This window comes from Euprymna scolopes, chromosome 17, assembly GCF_053919585.1.
Source record: "Euprymna scolopes isolate OS-2025 chromosome 17, ASM5391958v1, whole genome shotgun sequence".
NCBI lineage: Eukaryota > Metazoa > Mollusca > Cephalopoda > Sepiida > Sepiolidae > Euprymna > Euprymna scolopes.
Window position 1 is genome coordinate 77473760 of NC_136498.1, and position 12500 is coordinate 77486259.

The window sequence follows — 12500 nt, forward strand, 5'->3', positions numbered from 1 at the left end:
CGTTGATCAGTATTATTATATTAATCACTCCCTTTTTTTTTTTTTTCTATATTTTTTCTTTCTCGATAAAAATCACAATTAACATTAATCGGCAAATAAAACAAAACCAACGCATACATACATTTTTTTTTATCCGTGATGTTCGTTTCTTTTCTCTATTTTCGCCCTCTCTTCTTTTCTTTTTCTTTTTTTTTTTTTTTTTACTTTGGTCTCCATCATATTATACCGACGCCTCTTAACAATAGTCTTGTGTTTGTCATGCTCTTTCTTTCTCACTCCCTCTCTCCTTCCCCCTTTATTTCCATGTATTTAAACCAGTATTTTCACAAACCGATCCTTCTCCACTCCCATTTCCCCTTCCTCCTCTTTCTCCTCCTCCTTCTCTTCATCCTTCTTCTTCTTCTTCTTCTTCTTCTCTCCCTTTTTCATCGCGACCTTTTTCTCTCCCACCCTCTCAATTTTCCTTCTCCACCTCCCTTTTTCCTTCTTTTTATTTATCTCCCACTCCCATTCTCTGTTTTTTCTTCTTCTTCTTCTTCTTCTTCTTCTTCTTCTCAGTCTCCCTTTTCTTCTTCCTTTTTTCTCCCTACACTCTTTTCCTTTCCAACCTCATCCTCCTTTTCTTTTCTTCTTTTTCTTCTTTATTTTCTTCTTCTTCCCGTCTTATCGCTTTCTTTCTGCTTATTCTTCTTCATTTTCTTTTTCTTCTTCCTCATCATCATCGGACCCCCCTCCCCCTTGTGGTCCATCGATGTCTTCCATCACCATCACCACAACTACTACTACTACTACTACTACTACTATTACTACCGCTAATACATTTCGCCTCATCCCCTGCTACTGCCGCCGCTGCAGTACAGCTCCGCATCATAACTGCTGTAACTGTGGCGACCAACCCGACGACAACGACGACGACTACATCGCAGACCGAGAAGAAAAAGAAGAAAAGGAGAAAAACGAAGGAAAAAAAAGAGAAGGAAAACAATAAAACATGTTTTGCACGCCCAGGACGCATCATATCTAGCATACTGCTGCTCCAACTCCCTTTGCTGCTACTACCCCATCCATATCATTATTTTTCACTTGCAACAATAAAGACACTTATATTTATACATACATATATGCATACATTTACACTTTTTCTCCCCCAGCTCTTTTGGATAACATTACAAAAATAAAAAGTAAAAAAAAAAAAGTAAGAATACAAAAACTACCAAACAACCAATACGACTACTACTAAAGTGATCATTCACAAAAAAAGATCGAGAGTCACAAACTCGTTTCGACTTCCAATAATCCGCGCTAACAATTCTTTTTTTTTTCTTTTTTTTTCAGTCAAAACTAAGACCATTGTTTTTTTTTTTTTGTTGTTGTTTTTTCTACACAACATAAGGAATATCTACATCTTCGAAATTGGACTTTATTCATTTACTCAGTGAGCCATCTCGCATAAAAGTCGACAAGAAAGGAATGCAAGTCGGAAAAGAATCGGCAAAATTACTTTGCGACAAGCGTCCAAATCTCCTAGGTACCAGCCTCCAGAGACATTATCATTAATATTCTTGATAAAAAAAAATTTTAATAAAAAAATAAAATAAAAAGCAGCTCGACAAAATAAATTTTTCGAATGCTTGGAGTCAATAACCAGCATCGATTACCCGTGGTGAAACCGATGGAATTCTTTGTTTTGGAGAGCTTGGGGGTAGAGTGACAACAGCACAGGCAGCAGCATCTCTCTTACCTGGATCAGCATCCGTCGCAGGATTACTCAAAGGAAAAGGGAGGCATCGAAACTGGCCAGAAGAAATCCCTTAAACGGGGGAAAAGAACAGATAACAAGCGAAAAGCAAAAACAACCTCCGTGAAAAAAAAAAAAAAAAAAAAAAAAAAGAAAGAAAAAAAAACGAAAAATTTATTGAAAAAAAAAATAATATAAAAGTAAAAACACAAAAAAAAAATTAAAACAGAAAAATAGAAAAAAAAATAAATTTAAAAAAAAATATGAAACTGAAAAAAATTTTTTTAAAGAAAATGTAAAATAGCCGAAAACTAAAAACGAATTCTATTTTATAAGAAAAGGAAAATTATTAACATTTGAAAAAAAAAAAAAAATTTTTAATTAAAAAATAATAATAACCGAGACAAAAAAAAAAGGGATTTAAGAGTTTGAAAAAAGAAAGAGGGGATAAAAGGGCTGGAAAAAATATATTATCCAACCCTACAGAAAAAGCGGAAATTAAAAAATAAGAAAAGGATAACATTCCCACCAATCCCTAATCTATCATTACATTCGACAACAGGAAAGAAATTCCACGCATGCTTTCTTACAAAAATCAATGTTGACCCCATAAAATCAAATTCCGACCGAATTACCATTGTCTTTTGAATCTTCGACTCAACAGAATTGGTCCAATGCGCAAGAAACGGTATTTCTTCGGATTGGAAATTGACCGTTGGAAGTTTTCAACCGCATTACTTTTGTATTCCTTTTGACCAAGAATCATGTATTGATGGCTATTTTGACTATTCTACCACCAAATTCATATGGCTGGTTTGATAAAGCTATCCCTCTCTTCCGAGCATATAGTAGTAAGTTAATATCCACCCGCATCTTCATAGACACCCGTAAAAAACAATTGAAGTCACGAAGCTATAAATCCTAATTCCATGTAATTCCGTTGTAGATAACATGTCCCCCTTAATAAAGGGCCTTTATTACTCATCACTAAAAAACCTAATTCTATGATTATCATTTCTAAGCTCCTTTATTGTACTTTGATTATTTATATAATTTCTGGTACCCCACATCCCAATCAATGTGTTCATTGAGATAATCCCTGTTCTCGTTAACAGTCGATGGATTTAGGGATGTAGATGAATTATGTCTGCAGTGTTTTATAGCACACCAACTAGCAAGTATGACTAGACAATCATAATAAACGCATTTGGAAAAACACATTTCATAATAATACTACTAATAATGATGATAATAATAATGATGATAATGAAAACCCGTGCATGTGTGTGAAATGCAATGTGTCCCCATACGTTCTAACTAACGCCGGACATAGGAAGCGAATCAATTTGCCTGTTATTACTTATTTTACAGACGTTGTCACTCGATTCATTGTTAATGATCACTCACTAGCAAAAAAAAAAAAAAAGACTGGTGATGTCCCTTGGAATTGGAGTAACAACAAATCTTCCCAGATTTCCAGAACACACCTACTTCTTTCGATTACTGTAAAAAGCTGCTTTGTGTTCTTGCAACAGCCGTTTATCATTAGATTCCTGTTTTTTTTTTTTTTTTACTAGAATTTGAGCATTAATGTTATTACCCTTATTTAGTACTCACTAGGAGTTTTCAGATACGAATTATTCTCAGTGATTGCTCACTGGTAGCAACCAGTGGTGCTCCCTTGGGTCTGAGTGACAACAAGTCCCCCCAAGTTTCCAGCATCATACCCTTTTTTCAATCACTGACGCAAATCGTTTTGGGCTATCGCAACAACCGTTTACCATTGGCTTCTCGTTGAGAACGACGGTTGGTCTTTTCTGGAACTTGAGTGCTAATAGGTTTCTATCCCAATATTTTCCAAGTCCTTTCAGAGAAGGTCTGGCTTATGCTCTCCCACCTCGTTGTTTACATCTCCGTTAACCCAGTACGACCATTTGCGTGGTATTAACAAATTATTATTATTATTATTATTATTATTATTATTATTATTATTATTATTATTGTAAACCCTTAAAAATACGTATAATATACCGGTTTATAAAATGCTAAACTTTTAATTCGAAGTTTGAAACTTCGGAAACATGATAGATTATCGTATCGATATTGGGGGCGATTTTTGAAAAAAAATATTATTGTTGTAGTTATATATATATATATATATATATATATATATATATATATATATATATATATATATATATATATATATATATATATATATAAAAGAAGTTTAATCATATATTTTTCATACACCGAGAGGAGGCTCTCATTTTACTATCATAGTTCTATTATAAAGTGAACCCTTATTTTGTAGCCGGTGGAATCGAAACCCTAATTAGTTTCGATTAATATTTCTTAGTTTTGATCTGGTTAACTGCCATTTTTCATCAATTAAAGGCACGAATAGAAGATTCAGAAAATATAAACATTTGTTATTCTTAAAAATCATAACAAATAACAATAATTCTAATGATAAGGTTGATCTTATTTCTTTGTTGAGCGCTGCTCGGTTGAACACATGATTTTTCACACGCGTAGACAAGCACATGTTGGTAGTTTTATCTCGTATCTTATCCTACAGCTAATGTATGCGACACGATTCGTGTCTAAAATGTAACGCTCCCTCCTCCTCCTCTCTGCGTTTGTTGTGATCGCCAATTCCTAACAACGCGCCGAGAACGTTCGTGTCACACTGCTTTACGGCGTGTTCGAACGTAATTCGAGACGAGTTCGGCGAAAACGGATACGACGAACGGGAAACCGTTAAAACCGAACAAAAACTCGAATTAAGTTTCTCTGGAAGATTCTCATCGGAATAGCAACAGGCAATTGGCGTACACACGGGCACACAGCAGAACGACGAAGGCGGGCGACAAGGGAACGTTACTATAGATAATAAGTAACACACACACACACACACACACACACACACACACATAATAAGCTAGCAAAAAGGGGCATGTTTAATAACAGTGTTCTTTGATAATGACAAATAAAAGGAAACGAGGAAGAGAAGTGTCCATCTAGCTGAATCGATCAACAAACAAGACCACGAGCGTCAAATAAAAACAAAGTACTCGATAATTAAATTCGAATGAAAATTACTTAAAAGTTTTGCTTCTTTTTTAATAAACCTGCAAAAGCCGATTTTATTAAATGTAATTTGTATTCGTTATACCATAACGAACTACCGAAAGCAAGGAGTGACTTCATACAAACAAGAAAAAAAAAACAATAACAAAAAAAAAAAAAAAGTGCACGCTTTTACAACTTTCTAGCCTTTCAGACCATACGGAAATCAGACGCCAATGGTGCTGGCAAAAGTTCCGTTTCTTTATTGCAATTAACTCGGGCTCCAACGTTTTGTTGAAAATATCGCGCATCCAACTGGCTTCAGCTCTTTAAAAATTAATATACATTTTTGCCTACATTGAGAGCTTTTTTCTCCCTAGTTTTTTTTTTTTTTTTTCTCGGCGCTGTGCTACTTTGATCAATTATGTAACCCATGATTTCAAAAGTATAGTGTTTATTTCTATAGTATATGCCATCTAACATGGAGTAGTTATGACCGTACTATATCATCACTAATGACGTATAGTGATCTTCACAGTACCGTTGCTATTTGCATGTTGGCTTATCATTCCGTTATAGACTACTGGCAGGTTGCGTTCTAGCAATTGGAACCCAGCCATCCATTTTTCGAAGCCTATCTTTATTCTAAATATCGAAATTCTGATTTGCATTCTAAGTTTGGCAATATTTTTCTTAACTTATATTCTTGGACTGTAACGCGTAATTTAAAATTTTAGGTTTTTCGCTAATTTTTTATTTTTTAAAAAATTATTTGACTTAATGAACATTAATAATTATCATGAATTCATAAAAATCAGAATTTAGTTTTTTTAAATGACTATACATCGTGCACTTGTTGCTTATATAGACTTATACGAAATGTTGCTTAATGTGATACATGCATCTTGTTGAAATAAAGCTTTAAAAACATAGACATTTATTAGATGAAGATTTTATCTCAAAGAAGAGTAGACAAAGTTTACTAAGTATCCGTAAGAATTTATAAATATATTATGTATATATATATATATATAGATAGATAGATAGATATATATATATATACAGATATATCTATATAAACTCCTAAATTTAATTGCTACTTTCAGGTCTTATAGATCAATAAAAAAAAGTTGTTGCTGTTTTTTTAACTATAAGAAACTAGGGGCCATTATTTTGTGCAAGAAGAAAGCTTTCTTTGTGCATACATTTTCTTATACATTATATTTTTTCTGCGGCAACTAAGCTTGCTATCGCGTTCTCTCCGCACACAGCGTGTTGTATTATTTGAAGCCCTTGACAATAGCCACCGCACTTGGTTGTTATCTCCCTTCTCCCCCTTCATTAACCTTCTTTGGCTACCGACGTGGGGGTGCTGCTAGAGATACCTGTACACAGGGCCGATGTATTTTGGGTCCCTGCAAGGGTCGCCAGACAGCCTACCGTAAGAGTAGCCATTTTGGGAATGTACACGATTCGGATTGCCGACGACAAATGAAGCATAAAGTCAGGTCCACTACGTCGTGATGGCGAACACACCTCCAGCTCCAACCAGTCCCATGTGCAATACTCCCCCGAGAAATGTGGCGCAAAATGCCCTGGCATTCATGGCGGCCACCCCTAAGCGGGCCGGGGTGTCGATTGGTAACGGGCCCGACGAAAGGATTACACTTAACGTTGGAGGGGTCCGACACGAGACCCACATCTCAACTCTCAACAACTGTCCAAACACACGCCTTTCGAAATTGGCCGATTTGCACAAGCAGTCCCATCAAAAAGAGGAGTACTTCTTTGATCGGCATCCAGCCGTTTTTAACTCTGTCATAGATTTTTATCGAACAGGTAAGTCCTTCTTCTGTTTTTTCTTAATTACAATATTCCAATCACACACACTACACATGCCAACTTTTTTTTTATATATATATAATACCAGTAAGAAGATTTAATGAGGAGCACTATGTTTTTTTTGTTTTGTTTTTTGTTTTTTACTATGCGCATAGAATTTTTTTTATATCGCTAACTCCCCGTTTCGCCCGTAATATTGTAGGCAGAAACTGAACTGTTCAAAAGCAATCTGAATAATGCCTTATACAACTATAAATGCCTTATACAAATATAAATGCCTTATACAAATATAAATGCCTTATACAACTATAAATGCCTTATACAAATATAAATGCCTTATACAAATATAAATGCTTTATACAAATATAAATGCCACTAAAATCGCATATAGGTATTTTGAGTATAAAGGAGGTTTTTCTCTTATAGACCCCTAATAGATAATACAGAGATTCGGCACATTAAGGGTCACGTAGAGATTCAGGACAACTTCGGTTGTCTCTGCAACAGAATGCCATAACATGCTTTACATTTTATGAAAACAGAGAATATTCGAAGTATTAATGGGAGCTAGTTAATGCAGAGTGCAAGGGAGTAAAAACACTTAAATACAACATCGGCGTTTTCACACTGTTACAATCGCTAATAATAATAAACAATAACAAATAACCTATTATACAAGGACATTATACATTTAGAAAAAATTAAACATCCAGTGTGCGACCAAGTCCTGGGAATATCAACCCGAAAGAACTGTTGGAAATGACTTATATACCATACATTACGACCATGTAATCCTACAGCCACATATCTTGAAAATGCTGCTGTCAAACCTGACATAATTATATGGAATAAGTCAGAGAGAGTTGCAACCTTGGTTGAAGTGAGTGTCTCTAATGATGGAGGTCTGAACAGAGCTGAAAAGGGAGGAACAGACCAAATATCAAGGTCTCATATATGATATGAAAAGAAACTGGAATCTTATGGAGATTTCAATCATACCAGGCAGGGCTTATGAAGAACCTGAAGTTCTACCTAACTTCCTGGTGAACCAAGTGCAAGAGAGATCGAGAAAATTACACTTAAGGAACAAGAGGATACTAAAAAAGAGCTCTCGGATGGTATCGATAAAAAGCAGGCGAATATTCGCAGTTGGTTTGGTTGGCCCATATCCATCATTATTATCTTAATAGAAAGGAAATGAAAAAAAAGAGAGATGCATGTTTATCCATATGCATAACTTTGTTATAGCGCCATTTTAACTATGGATGTTGGCAACCTTCACAGGATCCTTCATGTTGGTACATAATTCTTAAAAGAAATCAGGCAAACTAACGCCAATAACAGACTGAATCCAGTTACAAAGACTGATTCATGCGTAAAACAAAAAAAGATAACATAGTTTAGAAATATATAAAATTCCAATGAGCGCTTAATATCTACAAGGTGTACCGAATTGAAACGTACTATATACGTACTATATTTATTTACATGGACACTATTGACTACATATGCGATTACACGCTTCTGTTGCAACTCTTTTACTTTAGATTTAACGATTCTTCAGAACTGAATTTTAGAGAAAAGGGCGTTTTGAGGCCAGATTTTATTACTTACGTTTCTTACAAAATAAAAGCTGATATGAAGACGTTACTTCTCTAAAGGAGTTACAGCAGAAACATCTATGCACATATGTAGCCAATAATGCTTGCATGAAAAAATACAGTATACGTATGCTCTGCTTGTCATTAGGCACTTTTTGATAAACGCCGGGGTTTCACTGGATTTACAACGAGGAAACAACAACGATACAATTATATACATACATACATATATATATATATATATAAATATATATATATATATATATATATATATATATATATATATACATACATATATATATACATATATATATATATAAAGAGAGAGAGCAGACAGATAGACAGACAGGCAGGCAGAACAAGAGAGAATGAGAGAGTGCTCAAATCAAAATTGCAGAGCGATATATGTAATATAAAATAGAGGTTACAAGCAAACAGTGCAACGTCAGTTTTATGATAGATGCTATCTGACAAAAAAAGCGAAAAACTCATAGTCATGGCATGGATTGACTTCAAGAAAGCTCACCATAGGATCCCTGTAGCGTAGATAATCAAATGCCTGAGGATGTACAAAATATCTGACAAGATCATTAATTTGCAAACTAGAACTTATAGCTAGGGAACAATTTATAACTGAAAAAAAATATTCTACACCATATGCATCATGCGCATGATGCCACTTAACAACATACGAATTGTGATGCCGAATGCAAATTTACTAATACATTAGAAAGAATAAACCACCCCATGTATATGGATGACATTAAACTATTTGCAAATAATAAAACGGAACAGAAAATACTGATAAACACAACCAGAATCTTTAGCTAGAACATGCAAATGAAATTCGGAATTGGAAAATGCACACTGCTAAAGTTGAGAAGATGAAAACTGGAGGAAACGGAGAGTATGAAACTACTTAATTAAGAAGAGAGTAGAAAACTAGTCGAATATGGCACCTACAAATATTTGGAAGTTCTTGAAGCAGATATTTTCAAATCAAAAGAAATGTCAGTGAAAATTGGTAAAAACTACCTGAGAACAAGAAAACTTCTAGAAACTAAATTATATCGTAGAAATCTAGTAAAAAAAAAAAAAATAAACACATAGGTAGTTCCATTAATAAAATATTCTGGACCATTCATAGGCTGGGTCAACGATGAACTGAGGCATCTTCAACAGAAAATTACGAAAGTAATTATGAAAGCAATGTACTACACTAAAAGAATGACACTGACCGACTCTACGTGGAAAATGGGAAATGGTAAGTATAGAAGACTGTGTAAGTGACACAAAATGAGTTTTAAAAAATGCATAACCGATAATATAGAAAAGCTAATAACCGCGGTAAGAGATATCGTCAAGATTAGCAGAGAGGGGAAAGAAAGCAAAAGATAAGGCGAAAACAAAAAAAGTGAAAGAAAAATAAACGGACGATTCATAAGGGTGGCAAGAGAAGAGACTCACGAAAACACCTGAAGATTTGCTGCGAAAAGTTTAAGAGAGACGTTGAATTACTACGAACAACCGCACAAAATAATGTGACTAGAATTAACTATATCAAAGTTATGACAAATAAAACCCAGAGAAGCAGCAAATGTAGACTCTGTAGATAAAAAGACGAAGCGGTAAATCGCATAATAAGTGAATGCAACAAACTTGTACCCCACCCCCGAACAATATCAAACATGTTTGGGAAAGTCAGTATACTTGGAACAATGCAAGCAACTGCATTTTGAACAGTCAGACAAATGCTTCAGACACAAACAGGGGATATCACTAGAAAACAAAACTCTTCCGGCATAATGAATGTACAAGCAGATAAACTCATCCAGACGAGGAGACTGGATGTCATAATAATCAACAAGAAATGAAGAATACTGATAAAACGTAGATTTCGCCATCCCAGCAAATCACAGGTTGAAGATCAATAAGGCAGAAAAGCGAAGTATATACAGTGAACTTGCCAGAAAACTGAAAGGGATATATAACATGAAGAATGTCGATATAGAACGATAATCGTGTGAGCACTAGGAACAGTTTCGAAAAACCTGGAAGAAAGACAAAAGAGAATTGTGGTGAAAGGGGAGACTGAGACTATACAATGAACGACAATCTGGCATTTGGGCAAAGATCACAGTTTAGTATCTGTTCTTGTGCTAGACTTAAGTTAATTTGTCCTTAGCCAATGTAGAGGAACCCTTCCATACAAAGCCAATTGTTTTTGCCTACTACCAGAGTGCCCTTTTTGGTGGAGCTGGTTCCCCCCCACCACCACCACCACATTAAAAACGACATTGTGTCACATTTTGTATTCGTGGGGAAGCAAATAAATACAAATAATGAAAACAGCTGAAATCCTAAGGAATATCCTCGAATGCAAAAACCAACTCACATAAAATACAAACGTTAACCAGTCACATGGAAATTGTAATAGAAATAATAAAAACAAGAAACAGAAGGATAAAACAAACACCACCACATGAACAAAAGAGAACTGAAATTGTCAGATTCTCATTTAAGTGCTATCTCAATAAAAATAAATGAATGGTATCAATCTCGGCTGAGACCAGACAAATAGGAATTAATTTGACGGATTTAACGTAAAATGGATAACTATCAAGTGCACTTTTCGTAAAAAACATATTTACATATACAAACGCACTCTTTTGATCTATATGAATATGGAAACGGTAGTTTTACATTTGACGGACTTTGTTAAAATAATAACATTCTGACACCTATTTGAAACAAATTAACTATTCTTTAACTATCATGAAATCTCTTCAGTTAATCAATGTCTAAAAATCGCAACCGAGCCAAATGCAACAGGACACTTTTCACGCACGTTGGCCTCAATATTATTTAAGGTAGAGCTTCAAAATAATAAATAATAATGATAATACGAGGGGTGTGCAATAAGTAATGCCCCTGACCTACTTCCACTAGCAGTAGACCAAAGAAACTTGGCGCAGTTATTAGTCTTTCTCTACATAGGAACCGCCCAGTGTTATGCATTTCTCCCATCGTTTGATGCAGCTCTGGAGACCGTTCTTGTAGAACACCCCAGGTTGGTCCTCCAACCACGACGTGACTTCAGAAATCAAGGCTGCATCATCTGGGAAACGCTTTCCTTTCAAAAATAACTTCATGGTTGAGAAAAGGTGAAAGTCAGAGGGTGCAAGGTCAGGAGAGTATGGAGGATTTCATAACCACACGCCCGTGCTTCTGATCTGGCGACATCCGAGTTGTGGACCGGAGCGTTGTCCTGCAGGAGGAGGGTACCTTTGCTGATCTTGCCTCGCCTCTTGATTTTGATAGCCTTCCTTAATTTCCTCAAAAGTGAAGCATAATAGGCTCCTGTAATTGTGGTACCCGTTGCCAGGAAATCTGTCATCACTACTCCGTCCTGGTCTCAGAAGACTGTGAGCATGACTTTGCCAGCGGAGGGCTGCACCCTTGCCTTCTTTGAAGGTGGTGAGGCCAAGTGCTTCCACTGCATTGACTGGGCTTTGGTGTCTGGATCATAGTGATGGACCCAGGTTTCATCCTGTGTAATCAGTCTGTTGAAAAACTTTGACTCATCTTCTTAGCACATCTCCAAATTCATCCTCGAGCACTCAACGTGTTCTCGCTTCTGGAATGGTGTGAGCAACCTGGGAATCCATCTGGCAGACACCTTATGCATATGCAAATAATCATGAATGATAGTTTCCACAGGCCTTGTACTAATCTTGACACCTTGGGCTATTTGGTAAATAGTAATGCGCCGATCTTCCAAAATGGCAGCCTCAACTTGATGGACAGATGCCTCATCAATGGCAGAAGGGGGGCGACCGGGTCTGGAAGATATTTCCATAGACTTCCGGCCATGTTTGAATTTACTATGCCAGAGTTTTACAAGGTCATATGATGGGGCATTATCACCATAAGTTTCTTTCATTTCATCAAAAGTCTCCTGTGGTGTGCGTCCTTTCAAATACAAAAACCGGATCACTGCTCGACATTCAACATTCAACAGGCTCCATTTCACAACTAACTCAGTTCAAACACCTGTAAAAAAGAAACCACAATTAGTTCAGAGTTGTAATTTGTCACATAACCCGTAGAGATATAAATCATTGCACATGCAAAATTTCAGCTGGATCAGACAACTGGAAGTGGGTCAGGGGCATTACTTATTGCACGACCCTCGTAAATCTGAGAACTACCCAACAAAATACCGAGAGTCTGTGTCCCAGCTGACT

The 12500-nt window shown here is 35.9% G+C and overlaps 1 protein-coding gene and 1 long non-coding RNA gene across 3 annotated transcripts in view; one reads left to right on the forward strand and one right to left on the reverse strand.

The window, feature by feature from the left end:
• LOC145296811 (uncharacterized) overlaps positions 1-410 on the reverse strand; it is a 57130-nt gene extending 56720 nt beyond the window's left edge. The window contains exon 1 of the long non-coding RNA XR_013870027.1: positions 122-410. This is a non-coding gene — a long non-coding RNA (uncharacterized LOC145296811). The remainder of the gene's footprint in view (positions 1-121) is intronic.
• Positions 411-530: 120 nt separating this feature from the next.
• LOC145296810 (potassium voltage-gated channel protein Shaw-like) overlaps positions 531-12500 on the forward strand; it is a 365571-nt gene continuing 353601 nt past the window's right edge. The window contains exon 1 of one of the 2 annotated variants that reach the window (XM_080142895.1): positions 531-6649. Coding sequence is in view for 1 of the 2 variants with exons in the window: in XM_080142894.1 (XP_079999020.1) it covers positions 6334-6649 (316 nt within the window). In the remaining variant the exon portion in view is untranslated. The remainder of the gene's footprint in view (positions 6650-12500) is intronic. The other variant, XM_080142894.1, reaches the window with a different exon arrangement.